We start from the raw sequence: 25,399 nt of genomic DNA, 5'->3' as shown, positions 1-25,399 counted from the left end.
ACAGCGAAAGTTGCAAGCTGCGGTTGAGCCAGGCTTTTATTGTCGACCTCGGGGGTGCTCGTTGATCCTAATTGACGGTAATTAGACGGGTTGCCCGCGATACGCTTTTACAAGTGCTCGGAAGCGTGGAGAGATTCGGTCGTTCCCTGACAGAGGAGTGTGACAAGCGGTGTAAAAATGATAACACGGGGAACGATCGGGGGAAACGAGTTCGCCCATGCTCTCTTTCCTTGTGCAACGATTTCGTGTCATGCGTCAGGATCACGAATGTCGTTCGCCGCCTTTGTTCGCAGAGTGGGTGCACGTGAACGAATTACAGTGGGCAGGGTGGGACACGCGACAGTGGAAGAGCCTTGAAATTGCGTTCTATTGGGACTGAATGTTTTTATATTCAATTCTTTTGATAGCAGCCTTAGCAGTCGCAGGAAGCTTAACAATATTAACCCTATCAGGCTTGGTATATACAGGCATCCTTACTACCCTTACTCTCCATCCACTAACACCAGTGGCGCATTTAACGGACGGCCGATGAGCAGTTGCAGAAGGCCCTCTAGGGCCCCATTTTCCAAAAAAATTATGATTTTAACCAAACACTATTTTTTATGTATTACTACACTTAGCCCGTCTTTAGTAAAGTACCTCTTCATTTCCCAAAAAATGGGCCCCTGCCCAGAAGGCCACCCTAGGGCCCTATCTTAAAAAAAAATTATGATTTTAACAAAACACTATAGGTATTTTTTTCTGTACTACTACACTTAGCACGATTTTAGTAAACTACCTTTTCATTTTCACGAAAAATGGGCCCCTGCCCAGAAGGCCCCTAGGGCCATATCTTTAAGAAAAGAAAATTATTATTTTATCCGAACACTATTTTTTTTCTGTATTACTACACTTAGCCCGTTGTTAGTACAATGGGCCCCTCATGACGTTCGCCACCTGGGCCTTTTCCTTGAATCCGCCACTGACTAACACCCCTGCGCACTTTCTTCAAATTTACTACAGTCTACTACCGATTACCGAATGACTCGGATAAAAATCACAGTATGTCCCCGTAGTATATGTAGGTACTCTGCGATCTCTGACATTCGATCAGTTACCTGTCCGCTCACCTTCTCCCTCCGCCTGCTTCTCCATATTTCTCTCATTAAGAACAGATTAAATTTTATTAAGTAGATGAAAGAGGAGCCCCACGGTGCAGGCCTCGGAAGGTGACTAAAACCTGAACGGAAAAAAATACCCGTGAAACCGAATCGTAACCCACTTCGTCATACGTATCGCGGACAAGAGGAATACATTCGTCATGGATTCGATCCGATTTACATACCTCGATGGTGTGCGCGCGTGTAAGTACCATCTACGACGCTGTGTACAACGTGCATACACGCGCGCGTGGCCGCCGTGGAGGCAGCTCGCCGAACGGATCCATGCCTCAGGACGCGAACGATTCTTTGGTGACTGGTGGTTCAAGAGGTGAGAGACCATAATGTCTGGTGGGGGGCAACGGGACCCCGCCCCGTGGACAGCTATAAAATGCCAGCACGGGAATCAGGCCCAACCAGTCTTAATCGGTACACGAAGGACCATTTTTTTTTCTCCTTCCTACGTCGACAGGCTCGGCTCTTTGCTCTCCTTCCTCTCTCATCCCCCAAGACCATGAAGCTGGTCCCGATCTTCTTGCTTGTCGTCGCGGTCGCCTTCGCCGCCGAAGAGAAGGAGAAGGAACGTCCGAAAACGTACAGAAGGCTCATTCCTGCTGACGTTCTTCGCGGTGAGTCTCTATGTCTTCCCAGAAACATTCTAAAATGTCCGCACCATCGTAATCTGTCGGGAAGTGACAGTGGTACCGTTAGAGTTACTTTTTATTGGGAATTGAAATGAAGGGAGATGAGAGGACTCGTTTGGTTAAAAGGAGAGAGTGAAATGGCACTCTGGGGTTACTCGAGGGGGTGGCGAATCTGCTTATCTCCTATCTCTGCTCTGACTGATACTAGTAGTGCTTTTAAATTACCCTTAATTTGTAGTAGCTAATAACTTTTCATTTCTTGAGTCTAAGGTACACAGTGTTGCTTCCTCGGGGGATGGAGTTACAATTGATATTTTATTAAATATCATTGACAGCCCCTTTTGCTTTATATTAACACAAGAAAATCATAAAAACCACGGTTTTCAAGTAACAAGTAGATACATACACCATTGCATTTCGGTCTTGAAAAAGACCGGAATTAGCGAACCGGTTAGGCACGTAGCCTTAAAGGCGCGCTTCAAGATTAACACGATCTCCAGCTTTCCGCTTCCCACTTTCTTCTTCCACCTACGTTTTTTCCATAATTTGCATCCGACAGTATTATTTATTACATGGGAATATCCTTTTAACGAGCATCGAGGTGACTGACACGACGCGTGTTCAAGAAAGTGGGACGATTTTGGTCAAACTTCTCGCCCAAAGATATCCCGCTTTCATAGAACGACCGACTCATCGACAGGTGAAATTGCTCGAGGACGTCATACGTTCGTTCGTCATCACCTAAACAGCATATTCAATGCTGCAGTATTTGTCCGAAGACTTCGTTAAATTATTACCCCAGCAGCCGGTTCTTCTTCTTCATCCTCCACAAACATCTTACAGGGATGAAGCATTAGTAGCCATCCAGACAAGCCCCTTCTCATTAACTCCAGCAGCAATTCCTGCTTCTTCGACTTCTCATTCGCAATTAAAAAAGGTCCTTGGAAGCAAGGCTTCTTTTCACCCTGCCCATTGTGTTCACCCGGCCCCTCGTCGCTGCGCCCATCGAACCGTGACCGCGCGCGGCAGTCAGGACAGACGCCACCCACCTCCTTTTCTTCTTCACCCGACTGACGGACGACAATCATTGTCTACACAGGCGGGTCCGCCAGCACCGTAGATCCCGGCATACCGTCACGCCGTACGATTCAGGTGGACACGCGATAGGGAAAATAGGAAACGGTAGTCGCGTCAAGATCAGCGCCGTTGGAACGCGTGAAAGTCCCGTGCGACTCCCGTTCTTCTTGACCATATCCCGCGAGACCCGGTTCACTCGGTTCTCTCGAGCGGCTCCTCTTTATACGGCTCGCGCATCGTTGCAAACGGAGCCACGCGTCCAAGGTAAATTACCTTTTGCGAAATCCAAGTCCGCAGCCCTGGAATCGCATTACGAGGCGCTAAACAGCGTCCTTCTCGCCGATTGTGCCGCGCAAATTGGCGCTAATCTGTTTCCTCGGGATCCAAGAATCGTGTATTAATATCCTGCGAGAGAAGAAGGGAGTTAGTTAGTGGTGCGACTGAGCACGAGGGGATAGTCATTGACGATCGAGTCAAGTAAATAGCAGGAAGCGAACCGGTGCGGCTTACCTCGCGGAAATTACCAGCGACGACGTGTAGTGCCTGTCTAACATAGCGGCAAGACTCGCGTCATTATTTCCAGATAATGGTCGCTGCGATTAATTAATTGGACAGCAGTCCTATCCTTGTTGATTCTGGTCCATACCACGCGGAGCACCATGGCCCAGATACACCGTATTTTTCGCGCCAGACCTAGATTCCGATGAATAATCGCGGGAGACACGCCACAGCTGCCTTGGGTCCGAACACGGTGCTACGTTTACATTTATGTATAGACGTGTTGTGTCGCGTGCCGAGCGTTCCACGGACGCTAAGGACACAAGCTGTTTATACGCGCTCGGAATAAGGATAACAAGACTAGATCGCGTTACGAAATTCCGACAGAGTGGGACGCAGCGGCTGCTTCTCTTCGGTTTGGAATTAACTCGCGTCCTCGGGAATAATAGTGGCAATCGGTATTTCATTCCCCAATTCGACCCTGCCCCTTCATCTTCGTCCAACTTTTGCTACGCTAAGTCTAATTAATAAATAGATATTATGTAGCACCGAAGCCACTGAATTTTCTTCTATATACCAAACGTGGATGATTTAAACCTTGACAGTTATATACTTAAGTCCCGTAATAATTCGAGAATACTATAGCTTCTTATCGTCCGACGTATCAAGCTTCCAGTGATCCATAGCCTTCGATCGACAATCACGATCGTTACACGGTAATACTATTACTTGAAGTGGCAAGCAAGGATGCAATATCGTTGCGGGAATTAAAAGTCAAGTTTCTCGGACACGAGCAAACTCCGTTGTCCGGGTGTACCCGTTTCGAAACAGGACGATTGCAGAAAGTAGGACCAGCTGGGTTGGGTCACTGGCAACAACGAAAGTTGGCCCCGAATGAGAATTCGTGGAGGAGACTGCACCCGTCCTCCGGTCGGTAAACTTTCGAGCGAATCGTTCCACCCTACGATCACGATCCCCCCCCTATTCTGTGTCGCGTAATTCGCGTGATTACACGTCCGACGCACGCGGCCACTTTATCTTTCCAAACAGGACATGCGCGACTGGCCAACCACGCGACAAATTGCACGTTATTACAGGGAAATATCATGCATTCGTCGGAACAGCCCGCGGATTTGTTAATCGGATAGATAAACGACGAGTGGCGTAATTGCCCCTTATCGCCGGCTCTCCTCCCTCATTAACGATCAGGTTGCTTTCGCGGGTGCATTAGGAGCGCGATAAGATCTCAAGATTCGGATAGTCGCGAAGCGCCGAGGAAGCTTACTTCTCGAAATCAAACCTTCCCCCCGCAGCTACTTCGTGTCGCACAAAGCATACTCGACTTCGATTTCACATTCTGCAAGGGTAGGGCAGACCGGGGCTAGTTGATACAGGGGCAGGTTGATACAGACGAATTATCTCGACACCGTATATATATATAGCTCCATTTCAGCGAGATATGTGAAGATTGTTGTCCAATTCTTTCCTACGATCCAGCGTACGTCTGTGTACCTTGACGTTAACAATCGTTTTTCAACTGTTTTCGTTTATACAGAGAAAAAGTAAATAGTTTTGATACATACAAAATGATCGTCCAAAGAAAATTTTTTCATTCATTTTTTATGTATTTTCTCAAGTGTTCGCTTACTATATATTAAAGAAGAAGGACCAAAGTATGTTTTGGCATGTTTGTTGTTAAGTAATTAATTCAAATGAAAATGAAAAAAAAAATTGAAAACAGAATAACGTATCAACTAGCCCCGGTCTCCCCTACATCGTTTGTTTCGCGATTAAAGCGTAGGTAGTGAACGAATGTAACGTTAAATCTACCGGCATGAAAGCTGGCCCCTGCAAGCGCAGGCGAATCTTAATGTCGGTGAAAGTTTCAGTAACGTCGACTATAAATCATGCTTCCTCGCTTCCACGAATAGTCCTCTTCCCGACGCGGATCACGATAAATACAGCGGACTGTTTCTTTCGCGAGAATCGCCGCCGACTGGCGGCACCCTTTCAAGAGCACACGCTGCGCGCAATGGAGCGCGAACAGCCAGCGAATTTAACAGATTATCGCGGCGATTTCGCCCAGTCGCCTCTTACCGCGCTAATACCGTTTGAATTTATTCTCGCTGCCATAGCTTTACAATATTATTAATGAAATTACACGGCAAACCGAGAGGCCCGGCTCTCCCTTCCTCCTCTCAGAAGCCCGATTTCTCAGTTAACGAGCGCAAAGTGTGATGCTCTCTCTTCGAGGCCCATGTTTTTGCTAATTACTCGATATCGATTGCATCTGATAATGCGAGCCTTTCGAGGGAAGAGAACGGGAAAGTAAATTGCTTGTACTTCGTTTTCGCAATGGCTCGGTTAGATTTTGTAACGCGCATCCATCTTAGAACCGACGCTCCATCAGATATGTTAGATTTGGCGCAATCTCCGAAGAAAGAACTTCGGTGTGGGTAATCCTTGGATACTGAATGCAGAGACCCAGCTCCTCGAGCCACTTTCTTAAGATCCAGGTGTCCCGCGAGCATCGGCGCCTTTTAGCGTTCGCGTAAACGCCCATTACGTTAAGCCTGCGGTTTAACGGTGGCATTGAGGGAACGGTAACAGACACGTCATTGTCTGAATAAATCTAGCTTCTTAGAAGGCAGCGAGCTGTGTGTGGCCAAACAGTGGACGTTCTCCACTCCCTTTTGCGTCCTTTGCCCTCCCTCTTGCGCCACTTCTTCGGCATCTTCTTCGTTTCCTTTCATCCTTGATACCTGTTTCATAGACGAGCACTGGTAGAGCGAGAATAAAGCGACTTGACTAGCTTTAAGCGACTTACATAGGATTCTGTAGCACTGAAAAGATTGAATATGAATTTTAGCAGATTATCCTCCACTTATTTTAAACGGTATTAAATTTCCAGCGAGTTCTCACCATCAGTCGTCGCAGAATTCCATAGTGAAAAATGAACGGGAACTCGGACAAACTGTGACGGATTGACCTAGCCAGGGTTCGCGATAATTGCACAAGAGGCAGGTCTATGTGACAGTGAAAGTGCTTCTCCTTGAAACTTCTCGCGGTGTCCCCGCGACCAACACATGCGCGCTAGAAAGCGACGACACCTTTCGCGTCAGGGCGTCGCGGCTAACTATTCGGATAATGCACCCGTTCACGCATCGTGCACAGCAGCGACGGGATTGCCGATGAAACGCAATCCGCGCGAGCCATTGGTCATGTAGGATGAGATTTTACTTTTGGCATCATCGCGGTGAAAATCTGACGGTGATTCGCCTGGAATGCGAGGAATTTTAATTGGATTTAATTGGACACGATGCATCGAGTAACTTATAGCACCGTCGAAAGGGTATTGCGGTATCCTGGTATGCTCCAAGGGGAGTACTTACACGATGGTATCTAATCGTGCACGTATTCCACGTATCCCACTGGCGCGCGCCTCGTTCGTCTCGAGTTCCCTGCTGCTTAAAAATCCGTCGTTGAATCGCCGGAATCTTCCGGGTAGTAGTGACACCGATGCCTTTCCCCCAGAAAGAAAGGCGCCGCGGCCCGTTTTGTTGCATAAAACACCGTGTTGCGCAATAAAAGCTAGTGTTCCAGTTAAAGCAACATATCAATCCGACACCTACTTTATATAATACATTTTATGTAATTCGGGAACACGCGCAGCGCGAACGGGTTTGCTGTAATAGGCGAAGCTGCGGACAGCGTCGCGATCTTAGCACAATGGTGTCGCAGCGTTTACGACCGTTCTTGATAACTGCGAAATATCGATAAGCGTTAGCGATGCATTCTGTAGAAATCTCTCCAAGCTCTTGTAATAATAAAACGTATTAAACCCGATGCAAGGTGTATCGTGATATTCTAAATTTAATATTCTACTAAACTACAACGAATCTTAAAATCTGATTATTACCCATGCAGTGGTAAATCTCGTCAATCTCGTTTAACTAACTCATCCAGATACAAAGGGGCATTTGTTAATAATTCTGTATTTCTAGATTTCCCTGGCATGTGCTTCGCCTCGACCAGATGCGCCACCATCGAGCCAACGAAATCCTGGGAGCTGTCTCCGTTCTGCGGGCAATCCACCTGCGTGCCGGCCGACGATAATTCCGGCCGCCTGTTCGAGCTGGTCGAGGACTGCGGGCCCCTGCCGAAGGCCAACCCGAAATGCAAACTCTCGGAGAAGACCAACAAGACCGCCTCTTTCCCCGACTGCTGCCCGATCTTCGAGTGCGAGGAGGGCGCCAAGCTGGAGTACCCGGAAATCCCAACCCTACCGCCGCCCACGGAGATCCTGGAGGCGGAGAAAGCACCGGAACCGGCTCCAGCCAAAGCTTAATTCCAGGCGCGAGATGTGGCCTCTGCAAAGCAAATTGAACCATCAGCTCGATAACGAAACCGTTCACCAACCCTTTCCTCTCTGTTCATTTTCTTCATCGATCGTTGTACCGGCGCGTTCACATTCAATGATCAGGCACTCTGAAAGACTGTACCTTCTTTCTTATTCGCTTCTTAAGGGAACATGAAAAAGAAGAAGCTAATAATGACTCCAATACCTAAAAGGACAATTTCTCGAGGTTTAAATTCAAAGAGTCAGTGAGGTAGAAAAAAAATTCTTGGATATTATTGGAGAGTAATAGCCGCGGTTGAAGACAATTTGTGAGTAGATAGAGGAGATTGCAATATCAGGGAAGAAATAGGGAAAAAATATTCTTTCGTATTCCACCGCGAGGCCACGCCGCAATTCCCTGTTACGAGAGACTAAAATTCCATTGTGTATGTACTTCCATTCTTGAGTCGATATGATATTTGCGAGGCAAAGGTGGAAAGGGAAAGAAACACTAATATCGACGATGTGAAGCCTCTTCAGTCTCCTAGTCCCGGAAATGAGATTTAGATGTTCCCGTCAGTTTTCATAATTCCGCTCGTAACGATTGCCCCGTAGAAAACTAATGCCAATTTCTATCTTTTCTGGAAGAGTAGAAAATTCTGCGTATGTAATGTAAAGAAACATGTGTGATTGTAATTTTAATGTGATTAAATTAAAACCTATTTAATTCAACCACCATGAGTCGAAGCTCTCCGTTCCACATTTCCCTCCAAACCCAAGCACTGGTCGTTTGAAAATGAATAGAATGGAAGTCGTAAAATATAACAGCACTGATCGACAAACTTATGTGACTTATTTATCATTCGAAAACAAGGGCGGATCTAGAGGGGGGCGATAGGGGCGATAATATAAGTTACAAGCAAATTTTAAATCTTGTAAAAGAAGGTTCAAAAATATGCACTTATGTACTTTTACATATTTCGGCCCCTCCAAGAAAGGCTCCTGAATTCGCCTGTGCTCGAAAACACTGATTCTTACTTTCAAACCATAAAAGAATGTATCTCAACTAAAAATACAAATTATAGGAGAATGGAAGCTTACAATCAGTTCTGTAATAGGCGGAGTAACTTGAAAAATAGACTTAAGGTTGCAACGAATCAAATTTCAATCTCCAATAAATTAAAGTAATCCAATTTTTGAATCGTCAAATACGTTCGAAAGTTCCTTTAATGGCGCCGCTGTCGTTTCGTTACAAGGCTGGAGAATATCTTGCACAGATTATTGAGCTTAAAGTAAAGTAAATTTCCACTGTTGATGTTTATAATTTAATAATACTTAACTCGACATTTAAACGTGGGTCATTTCACTGGTCAAATCTGCAAGGAGCTGTTTAGTCCGGTCGCGTGGTCCTTGATGTTGGTAGCACAGACGAACGGAGAGGTTTCGTTTTACAGTTATACATGTTGGCAGCGCGGAAAAATTGCTCCTGGAAAATTCGCAATTTAACCAAATTTAATGGACGTGAGTACGAGCGTGAACTGATTAGAATAAACGTGGACATCGGAGAGGCCGTGTGCTCTGTTGGAGGAATCTGTCGATAATCCGCAACGAAGATGAGTGAACTGGTTTGGGGAATAAAAAACGGTGATTTGGAGCAAGTGCGGGATATCGTTGAGAACAAGGCAAGTATATAAGACGTTTTATCATCTTTCGCTTTTGTTGCTCTTTGATCGTCGGCTAATCAGAAACGTCATAATGATACGCCTTAGAGTTTCCCCCTTCTGCCCCACCGTGGTACATAAAATTGTTATACAAGAAAAATTGTTATTAACTGATTGATATAACGGTATGAAAATTTATTCGTACTTTTCTTCCGAACTCAACATACGTACTAATGTTCATGCTGCGAACGAATGAACTCTGAGTCTTACAAATATGTTTCTGTTAACAGAACATCGATGTGAATCAAATAATCGACGGAAGGACACCACTGCATTATGCAGCTGATTACGGGCAAAACGAAGTGGTCAGATACCTTTTAGAAAAGGGCGCAAATGCAAATGTAAATATAATCATTTATAATTGCGATTTACCAGTTTCTCCTTGAGATATCTATCGTCTCTGTTTAATTACAAAGGAGGTTTACAGTATGCGAACTGTAGGTAGATTGATATAAATGTATTGATTTATAGGCCACGGATAAACATGGTATAACAACATTACTGGCGGCAATCTGGGAGGGTCATACGAATTGCGTAAAATTATTATTAGAGAAAGGAGCGAAACCTGACGGATTAACGCCGGATGGCACCAGTTACTTGGACGCTGCCGAGAAGGAGGAGATCAAACAGCTGCTTAAACTTCACTAGCACAAAGCCAAACAGAACACAGAGCGATAACTTTTGTTACTTTAGTATTTTAATGTTCCTCATAGGAGTATCACCATTGCTTTCTCTTAATTTCTTGCATATGACTAGACTATCATATTTATGCACTTTAAATTAAAAGAATATAGGTACACGAATGTAATTTTATAATAATATATTGCACGTCTGGAGCGTATAATCATGAACTCATATTCTTACACGGTTATTCTTAGGGATTCGAAGTATGTATAATTTTCAGCTTTAAGATCGTATATCGTACAGTTTGGTTTGCAAAACTGACAGGAACAAATTTATTTTTAAAGCGTATAACCACATATAGCAAAAGATATTTTGATACATTCGTAAGAAGCAGCGTCGTGTTTTAAATATTTGTTATTAATTTATAAATGTTGCGAATGTCTTTTCTTTTTTTTATACACTTTTTTTCTTTATAAACCACCATCGAAACAGTAACTCTGCTTTAGTTTAATAGTTTTGCGGGGAAGAGCTATAGATATATGAAACAGTAAATGCTCGGTTCGAGATATACATACATAATTTAACTGAGTTTCGAGAAAGACATGTATAAATTATAGGAGATTAAAGAGCTACTATCTTTATGGTACTAATTACCTGGCATGTCTCTTAAGAGGTTTTAAAGGTGTACAATAATCAAAAATAATAAGCCAATGCATCATTGTTATGTATACCGTTGTATTTTATTAAACCCATATTTATCATTCATTTGTTATCCAATAACAATTGTAATATGTTAGTATAGGATTCTCAAGCATCATCGAACTATCTTACGATGCCAAAATTTATTTTTCCGATGTCAATTACAGAGAACGCAAAGACTGTATTACCTTCGTTAGCTATCGAATATATACCTTCGCAGATATCTTATGTTCTACGTGTAATAGCGTACTGAAATGGCCTCAGGAAGCAACATTTCGCTTTGCAAAATGTAATACAGTTTATTCCACATCACAGGTCTACTTTATTTTGTAAACTAGCTGATATTTTAATGAATAATAAATGCAACAAAAAATCACCACAGACGTATTTCTCCAAAAATTTTCTGCTCTTAAGTGAAAATAAAAATACCTCGTAATAGTCTGGATTAGGTATAGTAAACTGTAGAGTAATACTGTGGAGTGGGTGGTTTAAAAAGGGGGGGGGGGAACTTGAATCCTAAATTTGTTATTCCTATGTAAAGTATTTCAGTCATTATAAAAGTCGTCCCCTACAATTGGACGCGCCGCACTTGCATATGATAACTTTACCAGGTATGCTGCCAACATCGTAGCTGTAATTCCACGTTAATTCTTGGCCTGCTCTTATGTAGTTCAAAGCAAAAAATGCCACCCAGGGGAATCTCAAGTCGTGGGTGTCGACGAAGACATTTTGCACAAATACGTTTGGATCGCACGAATGCTGAAAAAAAGATGAATTGAATTGTCACACCCCAAAGCTTCGTGCTTCGAGTTAAGTTACGTGTCGCCAATTGGCAGTGGTAGCGAAGAATTGGAGCGCAGCTTACGTTTAAATAACGCCCGATATTTCCGGTCGTTTTAGCGTCCATTATATAAACGGCCTCGTCCTCCCCAAAGAAATCCCTCACCGACTTAAACTTCGGTCTTTCTAACTGCGCTGGCTCCACTGTTGGATCGAATCTACTCGGCTCGCGTCTACCACTTCTAGTCTCTTCTTCATCACTCACAGTGATTGTATCTTGATCGTTGGATCGACTATCATGATTGGAAGGTTTCGCGAGGCTCTCGGAATTCTTAGTACCACTCCCGTCTTCGCTGTTATCTTCGGACCCTTCGTGGTTGTTGACCTCCCCTCGTTTTCGTTTCCTAAGTCGCTTCCTAAACAGACATTGTGTTCTCACTACAATCGACGAGCAGATCAATCGTAGGACACAGGGTTAATAATTCGTCTTTTATTACTTACCTAATGGACGAAGGTTCCATTGTAGAATCAACGTCGAAATTCACATATTTAGTGATATCGAAGTCTTCGTCTGAATCGTTACCATTCGTCTTCGTGTTATCTTCATCGTCGCTCGTCAGGCATTTCTTTTTGTTCTCGGGAGTGGATATTGCCATTTCTGGCTCAAGAACGTCACTTTCGTAGCCTTCCTTAATCCCTTCCACCACCTCAACGTAATCCAATTCAGCCAGGTATTCATCTCCATAGTTCTTGCCACCCTCATTGGCTCCCTAGGATCCAAGGATGATTAATATCCTAATACTACCTCGCGCAACTTATATTGTCATTGATAAACTTTATTGCCACTGTTTTACAATTACCTGCTCTGTAAGTAATCTTCCAGCATATATACAAATAAAAGATCCGAGGGGAATGTCATTTAAACATCTTATGCCCCAACCTCGAGGAGCTGTTTTGAATACTTGTAACTTTAGTGTCAACGGATGCTGCACCACCCTGTTTAGACAAGTCTTTACAGCACATTTGCATCCCGAATTGCACTCATAGATTCCAGTGGTGACTGGCTCCGGTAACCGTTTGTACACGTAACCCACAGACGTGTTAGGTACTCTTCCTCCAAGAGTCGCGCCCTGTATCGTTAATTGCCAGCACTGGCACTTTGTCTTATCCTATGAAATGATGGAGCGATATCAGCGGATCAATATTCTGTCGCCTCGGGGGCGTATCATCCTGACGAAACTCTAAACCTACTTGACAGTCGTCTTCGCAATCACAACTGCACAGGAAATTGGGATCTAAATTAAGGTCAACGCCTTCTGTCGGCTCTCTTTGAGTGCTATACCTAATTGTATCCGGTTGAGTGTGGTCTAACTCATTAACGCACGGTATCGGCACATTTTCCACACCGTAGCTGAGATCCTTGAGATGAAAAGAAGGCAATTCAATTACGAGGCGAAGACAATTATCGAGCTTCGTTTACCTTTATATTAATGAAACACTTGTCCAGGACGAACTCTGCCAGACAGTGTACCCAATAATCGAAATCGAATAGATCGACCGACATCGGGCTGCCTGTTTTGCGGAGGTACAGGTGTAACTCTTCCATATTCCGGAGCCTAACACCACAGGGGGCTTGATACAACGTGATCTTCTTGCCCTTGGGGTATTTGCAAAGCTGCCGGTTCCAGCCACAGAGTAATGGTATAGAGAGAGGTGAATATCCTCTTAAATCATCTGGTGTAAACGATATACCTTGAACACATTGAGGGCAATTTGCAAACCTGCTGGTTCCAGCCGCAGAGTAATGGTATAGAGGGAGGAGAATATCCTCTTAAATCAGCTGGTGTAAACGATATACCTTGAACGCATTGAGGGCCACATCTGTGTGGGACGAAGTCCTTTGTCTGGATCTTGTTCTGCGTTTGATAGTACTGAAATAAAATGCAGATAAATTCTTGCACTTGTTCGTAGAAGACTTACAGCGATGGCTTTATTCGATGTACTCACAACTATGCTATGCGAAGGTTTGGTTTCCGTGGTATGATTATACGCACTCGTGTCTACAACAGTTTGCTTCTTACTGGTACTCTTCCTAGCAACAGCGCGCGATTGCGGTGCGGTCGAAGTCGATACAGTTGTGCTCTCAGTCGTCGTAGGAATTTGAGCTTTCTCTGCCTCGGGAACTCTCTCTTCTTCTGGTTCTATATTACACGTATATTCCACGTAGGGTAAATTGCTTTTCTGGAATATACGTAAACCGATGTTACTCAATTACGTTCCGCAGGAGTACGATAGAAGACAAATAGTTCGCATACATTAGAGATAGCAGGAAGCCTATGCCGGCTTGGCGTGTTAACGGAAGCATGATGCCCTTGCTGTCTAGCGTTAGCTTTTAAGAGCTCGAGATACAAGGGCCCCAGTCTAGCGGAACCCCTATAGATCCATTCTGTTCTACCGTCGGCATCAAAATGCATTTGCACTAAGCTCGCGTCAACTTGCACTACCCTGGCAATCCACCATTTGCCGTTCCATTCTGTTTTCACTATCTGCCCTGTCTGCAGCTTCACCATTGGCCTCTCAGGATACGTGTCGATGTACTTTTTTACGAAATCTTTGGACTCGTTAGGAATATCTTCCCAAACCTTGACAGAAGATTCGGCAACTAAATAAATGTATCTGTGCTCGACGTATTGAGCATAGCCGTCATCAAAGAACACCAAGTACCTAGTCGTAAAGAGAAATTGCTTAGCACTGTGTACTAGAATCGAAGGATTACACAAAAGATATACCTGTATTTATTTGTCGCTTTTGGTGGTTCAGCTATAACTCCGCTATAGAAGTTACTAGACGAAACGTCTCTAAAGATTGCGACCACTCGTGTACTGACGGGAATTATCACTCGACTAACAGCAGCGACTGCAAGCTGCTTGCCGAAAGCAGACTTAATAACTGGATTATTATACTTCTTTTGCAATAGCTTCACGCGACAGTGTACAGGATTTTTCGTAACTACAGTTTGCACCTAATAAATAATGAATAAGTCGTTAGATACGATTGACATATGTAATTAGTTAACAAAATAAAGATGAAAGCTAATGCATTAACCTTTCCCTTAATCCACGGCATAAGTGGATGTTTCATAACGAATACAAGGCTGTCCACTTCGATCGCTGGCTTCACAAGCGGACCAGTTGGAGGTAAGTCCAGGACTGCGATTTGCCTATTCTCTTGTTCGATAGGTAGAATCTCAGGTTGATTATCTTGTAGTAATGCAGGCGAAACTCGCACTTGGGTAACCTTCTTCGTCGCCACTAACGGATAGAGAACGTTATCCGTAAATCCATCGTCTAGTTGAAGCTCTTGAAGCATCTCAATTTGTGGTCTGAATTCGTTGTATAAACTATTTCGTAGCGTATCCATAGTACGCATCAAGTCTCTAACCGTTTTGTCCCAAGCATCGTTCTCTCCTATTCCAAAAAATTATATCATGCACGAGTAACAAATACATATACTGTGAAACACTGGCGTACCATCTATCTTGTCCCATTGATCTTTTAACAGACAGTGTGCTTCCTTAATTTGATAATCAACGTCGTACTTTATAATGACACTCTTTAACGTACTCTCTAACATTTCCTCCATGCTCTCAAGCATTTCCTCTGGCAAATACTTGTCTGTAATAGAGTGCGCTGTAACATTTGTCTATAAACATTATGGTAAAAGTTTAATCTCACCCTCTTCGTACACATCCTTCTTTTTTTCATCATCTGAATCGTCGCTATCAGAAATTTCTACTTCCATCGTATGATCAGGAAACTCGCATTTCAATAGCGGCTTACGTTCCACGAAAGCTGTGACTAATTGCTGCAAACATTAGCATGAAATACAATTCAACGCCTTTAAAGTATTACACTAAATATAGAGCAGCAAGTGTCTTCAAAGAGTTATACCTTTTGGTGGTCCAACGCTGCGTTGAAACACTTCCTGCATATCAGACGTTTCTTCTTCTTCTCGGTATTCACTCCATAAAAGCCGCACGCAAACGAAGGCGCGGATCTCATGTCCACACCGGAGGAGCATTGAAAGTTTATACAATTACTGTTACAAATTTTAGGGCTCTTGTTCTCTTTCATGTTATCCTCCGATGCTTCATCGTCCGAGACAAGCTCGATAACCTCCATCCTACGTAACAGTAACAACAACAGTACAATAATCGTATTACTAACTAAAGAGGAGACGAAAACAAGGTCTTGTTTCGTCACAAAATAAACACCAAAAAATGACAATTTGACGATAGAGGTTATATATGCACAGTAAGAGAAAGGTTACATATTTGAAGCGCAAAGCGATATAATTTATTAAATCGAAAACTTTTTCATTAATGACACGTTATGTTACTTTTTTTAGATGAATTGTTCAATACATTTTCCCAGCGAAACATGTTTCCTTACCTATAACAGCTATTTTGCAATTGGTTTGCTTTTATTCTGTGTAAAAATGTTTCAAACCTCCATACTACAATCAGCTCCGTGCACTTAATTTCATTGCGTTTATTTACAGTGGATAATTCTATTCCAAAAGCGTTAAATAACACTTTTCTATCTATATAGTCTATTTATTTAAAAGCAATATGATTATTACGAATCAGCCGGTTAAATCGATACTTCCTATGACCTATCGGAGCGATTAAGGTGCAATTTCATGCTGACGCTCGACGCTCGTTTTGAGCGTCAAAACCAGTCAAGTTATCGGTCCAAGGGACTTTCAGCGTCAACGCTCGTTTTGAGCGTCAAAACCAATCACGTGACCGACCCTCACCAACGAACGAGCGAGTCAGAGCTAGTCGGAGTGAATGAGCGTCAAGCGAAAAAGCTAAAACGAGTTTAGCTTTCATGCTTGATGCTGGAAGTCACGTGGTCCGGTCACGTGACTGGTTTTAACGCTCAAAACGAGCGTCAGTATGAAATTGCACCTTTATAGTGGGACAAAAATCTGTCGCGCGAGTTGACGCGAGTTTCAAAAAATGAAATTGGCGTCGAATTTGAAAATTGTTTACTATACTCGCGAGAAGATTGAATGACTGCATGGAGACTTTTCTAATATATAAGTATATTGTATCGTTACGAATTAGGGACAATACTTTATTGTTACCTTTAAGATAAAGTAAAAACGCACTTGGTCTTGAATATTTCTTTTATTTTTATTTTATCATATTCAATCAATATGTATTGTATCTACCTAGCCATTAGTATATTTAAAAATCACAGTCTTAGTTGAAGAATTGACAGCAGAAAATACTATCTGTATACTATCCATATAGTAGATGTTTACAATGTACATAGTTTGTTTCTGCATACATACACACCGTATGTACCCTAAATGAATAATTATGTATAGCGTGTTTATGTACAGTAACTTGGATTACGCTGACCTACACTTCTCATTGGTATGCACTGTTGTGCGTAATTAATAGCGTTTGCCCATTTTCCACCAACAGAGAATGCTTTTATACATGATTAAGCAGACGTTCGAATATATGTTAAAAAGTAGATAAGAGTCTGTTAAAACTTTTTCTCGTAGACCGAAGCAATTCCACGGGAAATCTACTGCTGTTCAGAAGCTTCGATTATGATGTTACTATTTAGTATAAAAGAAATTTAAGTGTAATACAGAGGATCAGCTGTTTTGTAAAAATATCTTATTGCTTTGGGATATTCTTGCGAGTAGACATCGAGGGTGGAATCACTCTTACTCTATGCACTAGTAGTATACTTGATTTATACACTAGTAGATAGATATTTCCTTAGATATCTGTACCGTTAGATGTACTCTCAGTATAGTCCGAAATATCCGAAAACAACATTCTTTCTACAATGATCTATAATGAAATATACCATTTACGTTGATGCAAAACCATTTTACATTGCAAGTTGAATAGTCATTGATGAATTGCTACGATATATTACAATATTCAATGGTATACGTTCATTATGATTCTAGTACAATAAGTGTATATATACTGGAATTTCCATATATATTAAAATATTCGAAATAAAAATTTAAAATTAATAGATTGATCAATGAAGAATTGTTTGACGTATAAATGATGGAAACTGGGCATTACATAATTTAAAAAGGCTACTCTCAATTGGCTAACTAATGAAATAAATTGATCGTGTGATAAAATAGTATGCAAATCAATTTATGTCCCGATTTAAATAACATGAAATGCATTTTCGAGCTTCGTCCGATAATCATTATAGCATTATTTAGATAGATAGTGAATATGTACAGATTTTTATAGAATTTATGTAATAAAATATATTATAAGGACATTCGCGTATTAACAGAGACCCGATGAATCAGAGTATTAAAAGTAGTTAGCCCAAATAGAATAGCCTGCATAAATGAACATTTTAGAGATCTCTAAATAGTACGTATTGTGTATTTACATTGAATTTCGTTATTTACACAAGTATAGAAGTACCACTACTTCTAGCGAATTCATCAAATTAACTGAGGATTTAAATTGGAATACTCGAATAGAAAGTTTGCTAGTACAAGAATCCGATTCTGCTTGCAGAATACAGCTTATATCTAATACGTATATCGATTTCCCGCCGTTTGCCTTTGCGTATTTCGTAAGGTATAAAAATCAGCTTAAAAAATATCATACTTGAATGGGATCAATGAGCCTGTCAAAGAAGTAAAAGAATAAAATTATCCAAGTATCGCTTTCTTACAAAGAAAGGGGGTAAACACCGATGCGATTAAATTGCAAGCGAAAAGATACATGTATAAGGTGTATTCTGCAAAGTACACGTTGCAGCTTGCACTACAGAGAGAGAACGTATTTCTTATGCATCCTTCTCTCGCTTATATCATAAATAAGTGAATTTAGAAAAATATTCTGTTTAGATTATGTGAATTAAATCTTCTATTTCATTCGTACGCGACACTAATATAATGTCTTTTATCTAATCATTATAACATAATAATATGTGCCAGCCTAGTTACAATTTTATCTTGCATTAACTAGCGATTACTACGAATGCTCGTCGTATTTTCATTTTTGTTCCTGGAATACGAATAGTTAAAAGTACCTTTCGTATTCGACGATATAAAAGCAACTCAACTCTTTGGTTACACGAGGAGAGCTAGGTTGCATACTTTCCTTTTTAAACGACAATTAAATGCTTCGCGGGGCACAGCAGGATGGAAAGCACGCTTCCCTTTACGCCGATGCTCAACACCTTCGGAAATCAGTAAGATCGTTGACAACGAAATCACCGAGCAAATCACCATTCGCTCGCGGGTTCCAACGAACGTAATAAACGATTATTTTTTAAAAAAGAAAGATATACAATCGTAACTCAGTCTGTGTAGTCTTTCAACTACAAACGCACGATAATGTGTTTGCACTATATAAAAGATTATGTATACGTTTCTAACTATTAGAATTAAATTATCCAACAACGTGGTTATTTGTACCAGAAAGAAGAAGGCAATTCTTTCAGTTCCGATTGCGTGAAAGGAAAAAAACGAGAATTAGAATTTCTGTTAAAGGAATATTTACAGCCATGGAATTCTATATAGGTATATAAATTATGAAATCAACTGTTGGTAATGGCAATCGAATAAATATATAGTAAATCCCATATAAAACATCCCCCGTTACGTTAGAAAGATGTACACATATAATATATATGTATCGTGAAAATGCTTGCCATCTAATCCGGTACAAAAAGACGCTTTTCATTTACCTAAGCTAAAAAGGGCACCTGATGATTTTAAACAGTAAATTATGAATTTACTACCTATTAACTTCTAACATGAAGACAAACATTCTACAAAAAGGAATGGTGTATGTGTGTGTATGTGTATATGTGATGTACGTTAACGGTTAAACTTTCATGAAAATCGTCCTGTTTCGTTAATACTTAAATCGTTCAAAAATAGCAAAACGCGTCGTTCTGCTTGCATAGGGTATAATATATGCATAGTATTTATATACCTTTCAAGGTCTCGGTATCAAGACATTAAAAGAAATTTCCATCATGACTTTTCCCGTAGTAGCTTCACGTTACGCGCAAGTGAACGCGAGTCAACGCAAGTCCTTTCTTCTTTTCTCTTTCGATTTATACGTTAAAAATGATAATGGAAAAGAAAAGGAGAAGAACCGAAAAGTGAAGCACACTGAATGTTACACGTATGAATGTATCGATATAAAGAATGGTATGCTTAAAGTACCGTTCGTGTGTATGCAGCATGCATGTGCAATACTGTAATAATGAGTGGTGTGTGTGGCACCAGGAATGTAACGTAACGTATAAGAAAACATTATATTATATGCTGGTTGTCGTCAAACGGTAATGCACGAGATCAGCTGCTGACAAAGTTGACTGTACTGCAATTGGTCCCCACTAATTCTTCGCATCTTAATGCCTTTTACCTCCTTCTCCTCCGATTCACATACCCTGAGTTCGATTTGAACACCACCCGGGTACTCTAAACTAAGCCCACTGCCTTTCACTTCTTCTCTGGAGAAGATAAATCCCTTTGGCGGGGCTCTCGCGTCTATGATTTGTTTCACACGGCCCAGTATAGCCTCGGAGTTCAATCTGCTCGATTCATCCGACAGTGTGACCTCGACTTCCGTAGGTATTGACGTGTTCAACGGCCTACCTATGCCACGCGTGATACTGGGCCTCGAAGGGTCACACGGCTCGGAGATGATGAAGCTGGGAAGAGGATTATAGTGAGGTAACGCGTCTTCCAGCGAATCGGGCGATGGAGATGGCGAGGGTGAACAACTGATAAGCGTTACTTGTCCTCCAAGATCCGTTACAGATATTTGAGGTGGCACCTGTAACAAATGTTCGTATTACCAAACAGCTTTGCAGGAGTATCCGGTACATAGTTAGAAAGGAAGAAACTCAAGGCACAACCCAAGTGTGGTATTGTTTATAGTATTCTCTATGACAGTGTAAGCTCCTGATTATCGTACAGCCACATATAATAATTAAATTATAATATATTTAGAACGCATGCGTATCCTAGAAAAGCAAACGAAAAATATTCTGTAATATGTACTCGTATCTAGTGTACGAAAGTAAGTGGTTACTTACTCTTGGTAATTCCACAGGATGTTCTTCCTGAATCATGTCCAAAGCTGGACTATTACTAGGTGAATAACTAACCGGTGTCGTAGCTGGTGATCTATGATGCCTTAATGGACTCAAATCTAATGGTGTTGCCGGTGGTTGCGTTGGAGTGCCATGAACAATGCTGCCCTGCACTGCTGCTGTGGTCAGCCCACTTAAACCTATCAACCAAACAGATTATGTGATAGATGTTGTACTCCTATTATCTTGGACATTAATGAGCACTTGACGAGTAATCCAATCTTAAAATTCTTTAGAATCTTTTCTAGATTTTAATAAAAAGAAGGAATATTTGTGAACATTTGTAATAAGCAATACCTTGCGTGATTGCTGCCACCCCTCTCTCATGTACAGGAGATCCAGGAATACTTGCAGGACTATGCGATGGAGATGCTAACCTTTGTAATTGTTGATATTCTTGCTGAAGCGCCTGAATTCCAGGTCCAGGGGGACCTGAACCTTCTGATGCTCTCCGAACAGGTGAGTACCTTTCTGTGGCAACATGAGTGCTTGGCTCCTTGTACGAGTCTCTGTTACCTACTGCAAGCAACAGAACAGAATATTGAACTATTCGATTATTAAGCTTCCACGCAACACACTTTTCTATGTATTGTAATATATACGTAAACATGTAAGCGTGTTAACAGTGAATATATAGTACTCGGAACGAATTTCTTCTAATGAAACAAAATGCAAAGAAAAACCACACGAAAATTACCAGTGCTAGTATGATATAAAGAAGTCTTCCTGTGATGTGGAAGCGTTGATCCTCTAAGGTGTGTTGGTAAGAGCCGTGATGGAAGGTAAGCTCTATTCATCCTAGCTTCCACCTCCATAACCATTTCCGGATTTATAACTACATGCATATTACCAACCAACGAGGCATGGCAGTGCAGTGGACACAAAAAACCATGCAAAATCAAAAATAAAATCAAATGAAACACCATATGAACGCTAAAAACAGAGTATATTAAAAAGAATGCGATGAATGGAGTGCACATATGTGCTGTTTCAAGAAAACGATGCGTGAAGATAAATCATAATAGTCGTAACGACATATTTACATCGTAGTATGTGAGAAATTAAAATAATACGATAATTACAGTGCTCGTCGAAAGCGTGTAATTGCGTGTATATGTATGTAAAAGAGAATAATATACTGGACACTTCACAAGTATTGTCTTTTCTTCGTCTATATTACTTTTGCATCGGATTAATCTTATTTCTGGCGATGGGAACATCTATCATGCAATGTAATAATACCAAAGGAAACATACCAATTTGCAAATACCGCAATAGCAAAAGGGTATGAACAAGGCAGTGACCATACTTACAGCTTCAAAAACGAAGAAATATAGCAAGCTTTCAAGACTAACTGATATAGCAAATCATAATAATCAAATCTCATTGAGGTGATATTAAATACAATGTAATAAAGTGCACAGATAATGTGCACACGAATACCTTTAAGATATAACCCACAATACCTGGTCTTTGCATGACGGCAGTAAGACCACTCCGTCTTCTCCTGTCGCTGCTCCCAGTACCACTTCCACTGTTATTGCCATTCGCATCACCACTTCCGCTATTTACTCCTACGTTTAAGGACTGAGTGCATGGCACAAGCGTTGGACTTCCAGTCTGCATCTATACATGACACAGAGCTCGCTTTAATATCACCACTAAACAATTTATATTATTCTCCATTCTGCATCTCTCTTACAGGTTGCAAATGTTCCCTGCTGCCAGGTTGACTCCAGCCTCCATCTTCTCCGCCACTAGAACTACTACCATGTTGCTGATAAAAAACATGAAGATTAGCTCCACCATCCGAAGCTCTTCTTCCGAAACATCCCGCTGCAATTGATCAAACATTCATTACGAATTGAAGAGAATCGATTGTCAGAGGTAATGTCTGTTATGTTACTCACTCGCTCCCATAACTGGAGGTGGTTTTAACAAATGCTGATCCTTGATTTGAAAGTTCTGGGGGGGTTGATGTTGAACTAAAGGAAGGTTTAATGGCAGATTTGTATGAGGTAACACTTGCGGGTCGGTGTTATTACACTGCAGTATAGGAAGAAGTCGCAACGCTGGATCGCCCGTTGTATGATTATAATTATATGGATATTGAGTGGATGGCTGATGCGCTGTATCGCCAGGTCCAACTGTATGTCTTCTCGTCGTGTGATAAGGTGTACCGGGGCTAAGTTGCATTCCACTCCTTTCTTCCGTTTCTGCTTCTGTATCGCCAAACTTTAAAACAAAGAAAACCAACGGAAATGTAAGATGAAATTTAATACCTTTAAAGTTGAATGAAATTACCTTTTCCAATTGATGCGCTCCATCAGGAGCATAATCCCCTGTTATACTTTGAATACTGGGTAAACTAGGCATCGTTGGCTCTAATTGATCAACAAGTAGATTATATATCGCCGATACATGATCGAAAGCATTTCCTTGAACCGCTTTTAATAATGTTTCTGCACTAAGTCCAGGTAATCTTAACATGTTTTCTATTACTAATTGATTTAGCTGTAGTGGCACGCTTTCAGAGTTACACCTATAAATACAGAAACGAACATCTTCACGATGACACTTTTAATTTCCATAACATACGATCAATGTAATATATTCCTACATACCCTCCAGGTTCGGGTTCTGTTATGCCGTCTCCATCCATCCAGGAGTGCGCTAATATCTGCGAGATACTCAAACGTCGTTCTGGTTCTACTACCAGCATATGTCTAATCAGCTTTTCGCATTCTACGAAGATAAATATGTTATCAAGACACGTACGAAGTAATAACACAATGATGTATACGACGCATCGAGATTATATAGAGTAGACTATCTACAGCTTAAAACTTTATACCTGCGGACATGAAAAATGGTATTCTGAATTTCCCTGAGATTACTACAGAGCGTAATTGTTGCATTGTGGGTCCATCGAATGGCAATGCACCACATACCAATACGTACAAAACAACACCGAGACTCTAAAATCAATTACTTGGTTAAATTCATCGGACTGGGCAACGATAATGTATCGCAACATACCCATACGTCAGCTCGCGGGCCATCGTACTGTTTCCCTTCGAAAATTTCAGGAGCAGCATATGGCGGAGATCCGCACCAAGTGCTAAGCGGAACACCTGGAGTGTATTCGTTACTAAATCCAAAGTCTGCAAGTTTTATATTATTGTCTGCATCAAGGAGTAAATTCTCAGCCTAAAATAGTAAGATATGAAAATGCATATAATCGTGTAACGCCGACTCCATTTCCTTAAACCCTTGATACCTTAAGATCTCGATGAACAACTCTTTGCTGATGGAGATAACGAACGGCGAGAACAATCTGACGAAAAATCCTCCTCGCTTCTGGTTCTGGCATTCTTCCATTCCGCACAAGATGATCGAATATCTCTCCCCCGGGAGCATATTCAGTGACTAAATATATCATCTTTTCTGTCTCCATTACTTGATATAACCTTATAATATGTGGATGCCTTAATCGCTTCATTATGTGTACCTCGCGGAAAATCTTGGCCAAATTTTCCTCGTTTAATTTCGTTTTATCTATTATCTTAATAGCCACCTGCAATCAAAGCCCAATTATTAATAACTTGCGATGAACCAAACGTTTTTGTTTAAATGATTAACAAACAACAGATACATCATTATTTATTTAAAGAATCAAAGATCGAGCCAACACGTGATTAAATAAAACAGGCACCTCTTTTTATCTGTTACAACCTTTGAAACATTTCCTAAATACCTAACGCACGTTAAAATCTTCCAAAACTTTGGATCATCACAAGTGACTTTCGTATGTTCGTACAATAACAAACATTAAAAAACAAACCTATGAAATAACAATTATAAGTGTACTCTACACGTTGATACAATCTTTCAACATTCTTCGAGGCGCATAAAAGGACCATTAAACGAATCAACACTACATTTCTTTACATATCCTCATTAATCAAACCATGCCGTCAACAAAGTAAACCATCCAGCCAGGTACTGCAAATTTCAAATTGATCCCTGCGCGAAATAGAAACCCAAAAACGTCAAAAACTATGCAGAACGAACAAGGCAGTTAACAATATATATATAAAAAAAGAAGAAGAAAATGTTGCACACACAGGTGCATATCTCATGGACGAATTTTTATACAGACTGACGCACGGTGTGTTCGTTTACATTCGCACAACAACATTCGATCCGCAATAATTGGTAATAATTTGAAAAACATGAAAGAAACATATTTCAATCGATGTAGCAGTGTCTGTTGGTAATATCGGCTCGCTGGACGTTCTTCGGGCTTGTCGGTCCCCTTCGTGTTGTGACATTCTATCGTCGCACAGAGAGCCGTCCGAGACCGTAGAACGAGACGGGATTCGCTTGTCCACGCCGTAAAGCGAGGATATAACGACAAAATGACGGATTCCCTGTCTGCGTGAAAAATGCCTGAACAGCGGGCTCACCTTCGATTTCGTTACAACGTGCGTAGCCATTTTAACGACGGCGAAATTTCCCTTGCCGATAGTTTTCTCCAGCTCGTAATAACCGACACGGATAAGTTTATTGACAGAAAATTCCTGCGAAACATCATTGTGCGACGTCGTCGCGGATGCCATTTTTTCATCACTCGTCTCACTCGACTCGTTACCAATCACTTACTGCTTAGTACACCGACATTTCCGGCAGA

At 41.4% G+C, this 25,399-nt stretch overlaps 5 protein-coding genes and 1 long non-coding RNA gene across 9 annotated transcripts; 2 read left to right on the top strand and 4 right to left on the bottom strand.

The window, feature by feature from the left end:
• Positions 1–1,530: 1,530 nt before the first annotated feature.
• LOC143365985 (uncharacterized) lies at positions 1,531–8,429 on the top strand. The gene is made up of 2 exons (XM_076806652.1): positions 1,531–1,768; positions 7,363–8,429. The coding sequence occupies exons 1-2, from the start codon at positions 1,531–1,533 to the stop codon at positions 7,704–7,706; spliced, it is 582 nt and encodes a 193-aa protein (XP_076662767.1). The 3' UTR covers positions 7,707–8,429.
• Positions 2,107–4,242, bottom strand: LOC143365992 (uncharacterized). The gene is made up of 4 exons (XM_076806664.1): positions 3,972–4,242; positions 3,371–3,878; positions 2,581–3,265; positions 2,107–2,524 (listed from the first exon to the last, which is right to left on the bottom strand). The coding sequence occupies exons 3-4, from the start codon at positions 2,869–2,871 to the stop codon at positions 2,474–2,476; spliced, it is 342 nt and encodes a 113-aa protein (XP_076662779.1). The 5' UTR covers positions 2,872–3,265; positions 3,371–3,878; positions 3,972–4,242; the 3' UTR covers positions 2,107–2,473.
• LOC143365997 (uncharacterized) lies at positions 4,838–7,289 on the bottom strand. Its single transcript, XR_013084643.1, has 3 exons — positions 6,751–7,289; positions 6,186–6,637; positions 4,838–6,120 (listed from the first exon to the last, which is right to left on the bottom strand). It is a non-coding gene; the product is annotated as an uncharacterized LOC143365997 (long non-coding RNA).
• Positions 8,430–9,056: 627 nt separating the features above from the next.
• On the top strand, positions 9,057–10,770 carry LOC143365990 (myotrophin). Its single transcript, XM_076806662.1, has 3 exons — positions 9,057–9,379; positions 9,649–9,759; positions 9,890–10,770. Exons 1-3 carry the CDS (start codon positions 9,311–9,313, stop codon positions 10,064–10,066), a joined length of 357 nt encoding a protein of 118 aa, XP_076662777.1. The 5' UTR covers positions 9,057–9,310; the 3' UTR covers positions 10,067–10,770.
• Egg (SET domain bifurcated histone lysine methyltransferase eggless) lies at positions 10,761–16,175 on the bottom strand. 3 transcript variants are annotated; one of them, XM_076806568.1, is made up of 15 exons: positions 15,973–16,175; positions 15,472–15,703; positions 15,256–15,385; positions 15,052–15,195; positions 14,627–14,988; positions 14,311–14,543; positions 13,837–14,245; positions 13,529–13,762; positions 13,380–13,452; positions 13,002–13,273; positions 12,773–12,940; positions 12,382–12,690; positions 12,023–12,291; positions 11,607–11,937; positions 10,761–11,500 (listed from the first exon to the last, which is right to left on the bottom strand). In XM_076806568.1, exons 2-15 carry the CDS (start codon positions 15,700–15,702, stop codon positions 11,294–11,296), a joined length of 3,372 nt encoding a protein of 1,123 aa, XP_076662683.1. In that variant the 5' UTR covers position 15,703; positions 15,973–16,175; the 3' UTR covers positions 10,761–11,293. The 3 variants fall into 3 exon arrangements, with proteins under 3 accessions (XP_076662683.1, XP_076662685.1, XP_076662684.1); XM_076806570.1 differs by having other exon boundaries at positions 13,002–13,255; XM_076806569.1 differs by having other exon boundaries at positions 13,380–13,437.
• A 525-nt stretch (positions 16,176–16,700) lies between these two features.
• On the bottom strand, positions 16,701–25,378 carry LOC143365959 (serine/threonine-protein kinase SIK3). Of its 2 annotated transcripts, none has more exons than XM_076806578.1 (13): positions 25,176–25,377; positions 23,987–24,283; positions 23,746–23,916; positions 23,561–23,684; positions 23,331–23,451; positions 23,011–23,248; positions 22,617–22,941; positions 22,409–22,542; positions 22,173–22,332; positions 21,404–21,541; positions 21,004–21,225; positions 20,650–20,846; positions 16,701–20,387 (listed from the first exon to the last, which is right to left on the bottom strand). In XM_076806578.1, exons 1-13 carry the CDS (start codon positions 25,326–25,328, stop codon positions 19,884–19,886), a joined length of 2,784 nt encoding a protein of 927 aa, XP_076662693.1. In that variant the 5' UTR covers positions 25,329–25,377; the 3' UTR covers positions 16,701–19,883. The 2 variants fall into 2 exon arrangements, with proteins under 2 accessions (XP_076662693.1, XP_076662694.1); XM_076806579.1 differs by lacking the exon at positions 16,701–20,387 and adding an exon at positions 20,480–20,577 and having other exon boundaries at positions 25,176–25,378.
• Between the last annotated feature and the right edge of the window lie 21 nt (positions 25,379–25,399).

This window comes from Andrena cerasifolii, chromosome 2 (assembly GCF_050908995.1).
Source record: "Andrena cerasifolii isolate SP2316 chromosome 2, iyAndCera1_principal, whole genome shotgun sequence".
NCBI lineage: Eukaryota > Metazoa > Arthropoda > Insecta > Hymenoptera > Andrenidae > Andrena > Andrena cerasifolii.
Note: the sequence above shows the minus strand (reverse complement) of the source record. Positions and strands in the feature narration are given on the sequence as shown.